The sequence below is a fragment of the Rhinopithecus bieti genome, unplaced genomic scaffold (assembly GCF_001698545.2).
Source record: "Rhinopithecus bieti isolate Rb0 unplaced genomic scaffold, ASM169854v2 scaffold_57210, whole genome shotgun sequence".
Taxonomy (NCBI): Eukaryota; Metazoa; Chordata; class Mammalia; order Primates; family Cercopithecidae; genus Rhinopithecus; species Rhinopithecus bieti.
The window spans coordinates 444,348-447,970 of record NW_016823439.1 but is presented as its reverse complement, the minus strand read 5'-3'; the positions used below and the strand labels follow the sequence as shown (position 1 = coordinate 447,970).

Sequence of the window (3,623 nt, the reverse complement as noted above, 5' to 3'; positions counted from 1 at the left end):
AAAAAAAAAAAAAAAAAAAAAAAAAAAAACTCCCTGGTCATGTTGCTGTAGAAATTGTAAGCTCATTAGGTTGAAGCTAGAAGGCACGTTAAGATCCTTTTATTGCTGCCTGTGTTCCTCTGATAGACGTTTTAGCTCAACTTCTACACATGATCTTAGCTTTTTTGTATTACAGAACCTAATACCTAATTTGCATTTTTACTTCTTTCATTCTTAATGAACCACTGTGTGAGGATATGCTTTCTTTTTTATGGACAGTTGAGCTAGGTGTTTTTACAAGAATTCAGCTGTGTTAGTCAATAAGTAGGAATTTTACAGAGTCAATCAACTTTGGAAAAATGGTGATTACTTATTTTAACATTGTTTTTCCTGAGGCATTGCCTTTTCATGTTCCCACAACCCACCCACCTACTCTTACAGCATGAAGGAAATGAATTTTTATTTGTATGTGTATATTCACTTTGATCCCTTTGACAGTTTTCCTTACTTTTTCACTTATAATAAAAGGCAATTGAAGGCCAGGTGCCATGGCTCACGCCTGTAATCCCAGCACTTTGGGAGGCCAAGGCCGGTGGATCACTTGAGGTCAGGAGTTCGAGACCAGCCTGGCCAACATGGTGAAACCCCATCTCTACTAAAAATATAAAAATTAGCCATGCGTGGTGGTGCATGCCTGTAATCCTAGCTACTTGGGAGGCTGAGGCAGGATAATCACTTGAACCCAGGAGGCAGAGGTTGCAGTGAGCCGAGATTGTGCCACCATACTCCAGCCTAGACAACAAGAGCAAAACTCCGTCTAAAAAAAAAAAAAAAAAGGCAACTGAGATGAAGAGAGTCTTGGCCATACTGCTGAAAAGGAGAGGTACTAAAATGTGTTGGTTAACAACTAGGCTGCATCAGTATGCTTTAGAGTTATAGGAATACCCCAAAATTGAGAATCCGATGGGACTATATAATTTTAGAGCCAGTTCTACAGGTGAGACATAGACAACTTGTTCTGCTTGTCTGAAAACTTGTGTATAGAACTCTACAGAGAGGCTAAGAGGGAGTAAACAATCCTTTCTTTCTAGATCTTCATCTGCTGGTGGACGTGGCCTGCAAGCAGGAGCACTTTCCAAAGGAGGAAGAATTAAAAGAATGAGGCATGGATGACAAATGTGACATTGTGCACTAGCTGTAGCTGGAGGCAGACTAGCCTTGCACATGACAAACTGTTAGGAGTTTTTCAGTTCTGTTAAGGAAAAAAAGTATTTTTTGTTTCGTTAATTGAGAATTTTGTTAATTGAGAATTGGGAATTTGCTATGTACTACAGCGGTTCGGTTCAGATTATCTGCCTTGACAAACTACCGAACATCTAGCAGCCATGTTTTTTGGCTGCCCAGATCCCTTTTAAATGAAAAGTTCTGACCTTCTGTTATAGTCAAGGAGCATCTAAAAACTGCTCCATCTATGGTACTAGAGAATAATCTGTGTGTGTGCTGATTTGTCGTCTTGCCACTTAAACTGTAGTCAGCACAACTTTAGTGGGGAATTCAGTCTCTCTGATTCAAGTCACAGTGTGATCCTTTTAGAGGAGATCGTGTGAGAAACAAAGGCCTGTGAGGTCACCAACATTACAGATCTAAATGCATCAGGAATTCCAGGGAAGAAACTCTGGAGAAGAGCTAATTTTCTAAGTGATTAACCAGGAAATTCTCTTACTTCCTAACCTAGCATTCTGTTTTAAGAGCAAGGCATCCGGATGGACTTGGACCATCTATCACACTTAACACTCCCTGATTCTTTTATATTAATGGAAGCATTCTTCTATTTTCGTATCTTTCTTTCATTTTAATGATATATTATCATAAATGGTAAAAAGGTTTTATTAATATATCACTTACTTAAATGTCTTTAAAGAAAGTATTTAACTTGTTTTATATAATTGTATTTATAAATGCTGATAGATTTAAAGGTTTTAAAGTTTTATATTTTATTATTGCAGGATAGAAGGATAAAGGATGCATGTGTAGTATTTTATTTTGAAGGGAAAATGTACAGTGTGTGAACAAAACATTAAGAGATTTAATACACTATTTTCTTATTTTAGATTTTTACATTCAATAAGTATAAATTCTCATCTATATAAGGTATTGTGTGCAAATGTGGGGAAAAACTGATTAGTAGTCCTTTAGCAGAAGCTATGCCTCTGATTTTTAAAAAATGGTTTCGATCTAGTTTAAGGCTTCTGAGAGAATTTTGGATAGTGGGATAGATGGTAGCATTTTTTTCTTATCCCTGTTATAGGATTCTAGATTTGTGCAGTAGGATTGTGGGACTTTGTTTTAGGAGAGAAGGATATCTTGGATGTCCAGTTTCTGTGGTTGATCCCTTACTTTCTTACCCAGTGACAGCAAGAAACTTTCTGATTTAAAGTCTTTCGATTGACCAGAACTTTCTTATTGGATTCTGCTTCAGTTCTCCTATTAAACACTGCAGAAACAAAAGGAAAGCCTAGGAATATGAAACTAATTAAAAAGGCACTTGGTGATATGACATAGTACTATGCTAGCCACTGTGGATGTAACAGTTCATTTCTCATACTGCGCTGTGCCTTCCCAATGATGTCAAACCCTAGAAATATTACAGAGATCTACTTTTCTGGAAAAGGGTGAGCTCTGTGTTGATCTGCAGTGACTCTGTTTAGATATTAAAGTAGATTCTGAAAAGCGACCTGTGTGGTCCATCTGATTAGACTAGATAATGTCTATGTAATGGGCATTTATTTATCTTTATTAGCAAGGTTTAAAAGAGCAAATTATCAAGACACCTGTATCTTTTGGCCAGACTATATAATATTTTGTCAGAGTATGTGAAGAGGAGACCCAATTTCCAAATGAAGGAACTTTGCTTTTTCTCTGTCATACTGAAGAGCTAATATACTGTGTAGATGATATTTTCCCCTAAATATGGCTTTCTTAGCTTTATATATGTTGAGATAATATCTTTTGAGGAACACATGTCAAGCAGGAACCTTGGCATAGATTTGGTTTCAGTTGTTTTAAGGCTTAATTAATGAAATGCCTTATTCAGCTTTCCAAACATTTTTATGTATGAATACAGCAGACCAAGGAGCTGGATCTCCTGCTATCCTTACACGCCTTGTATCTATCAACTAAAGCTGTCATTAATGACTTGGACAAAATGGCAAGAGGTATAATAAAATCTTCCTGTGAATTAGCCAGTAGGGTCTGACACAACTAGTCAACTAACAAGGTTCCTGACTAGTACCTCAGTATTTCAGTACCTTAAGCACTGATAAATTTCAATCAGTCAACAATAAAGTGAGTGTTCCAACTAGACTTGTTGTCTTGCTTGTTCTTACTGTTTGGTGATTAATAGAAAACTCAATCATTATGACAGTTAATAGTATAATTCAGGCCGGGCGCGGTGGCTCACGCCTGTAATCCCAGCACTTTGGGAGGCCGAGACGGGTGGATCATGAGGTCAGGAGATCGAGACCATCCTGGCTAACATGGTGAAACCCCGTCTCTACTAAAAAATACAAAAAAAAAAAAAACTAGCCGGGCGAGGTGGCGGGCGCCTGTAGTCCCAGCTACTTGGGAGGCTGAGGCACGAGAAT

The 3,623-nt window shown here is 37.7% G+C and overlaps 1 protein-coding gene across 1 annotated transcript in view; it reads left to right on the top strand.

The window, feature by feature from the left end:
- HSF5 (heat shock transcription factor 5) overlaps positions 1-3,342 on the top strand; it is a 62,256-nt gene extending 58,914 nt beyond the window's left edge. Inside the window, exon 7 of the mRNA XM_017861562.1 lies at positions 1,071-3,342. Coding sequence (XP_017717051.1) covers positions 1,071-1,141 — 71 coding nt within the window. The 3' untranslated portion in view covers positions 1,142-3,342. The remainder of the gene's footprint in view (positions 1-1,070) is intronic.
- Positions 3,343-3,623: the final 281 nt, after the last annotated feature.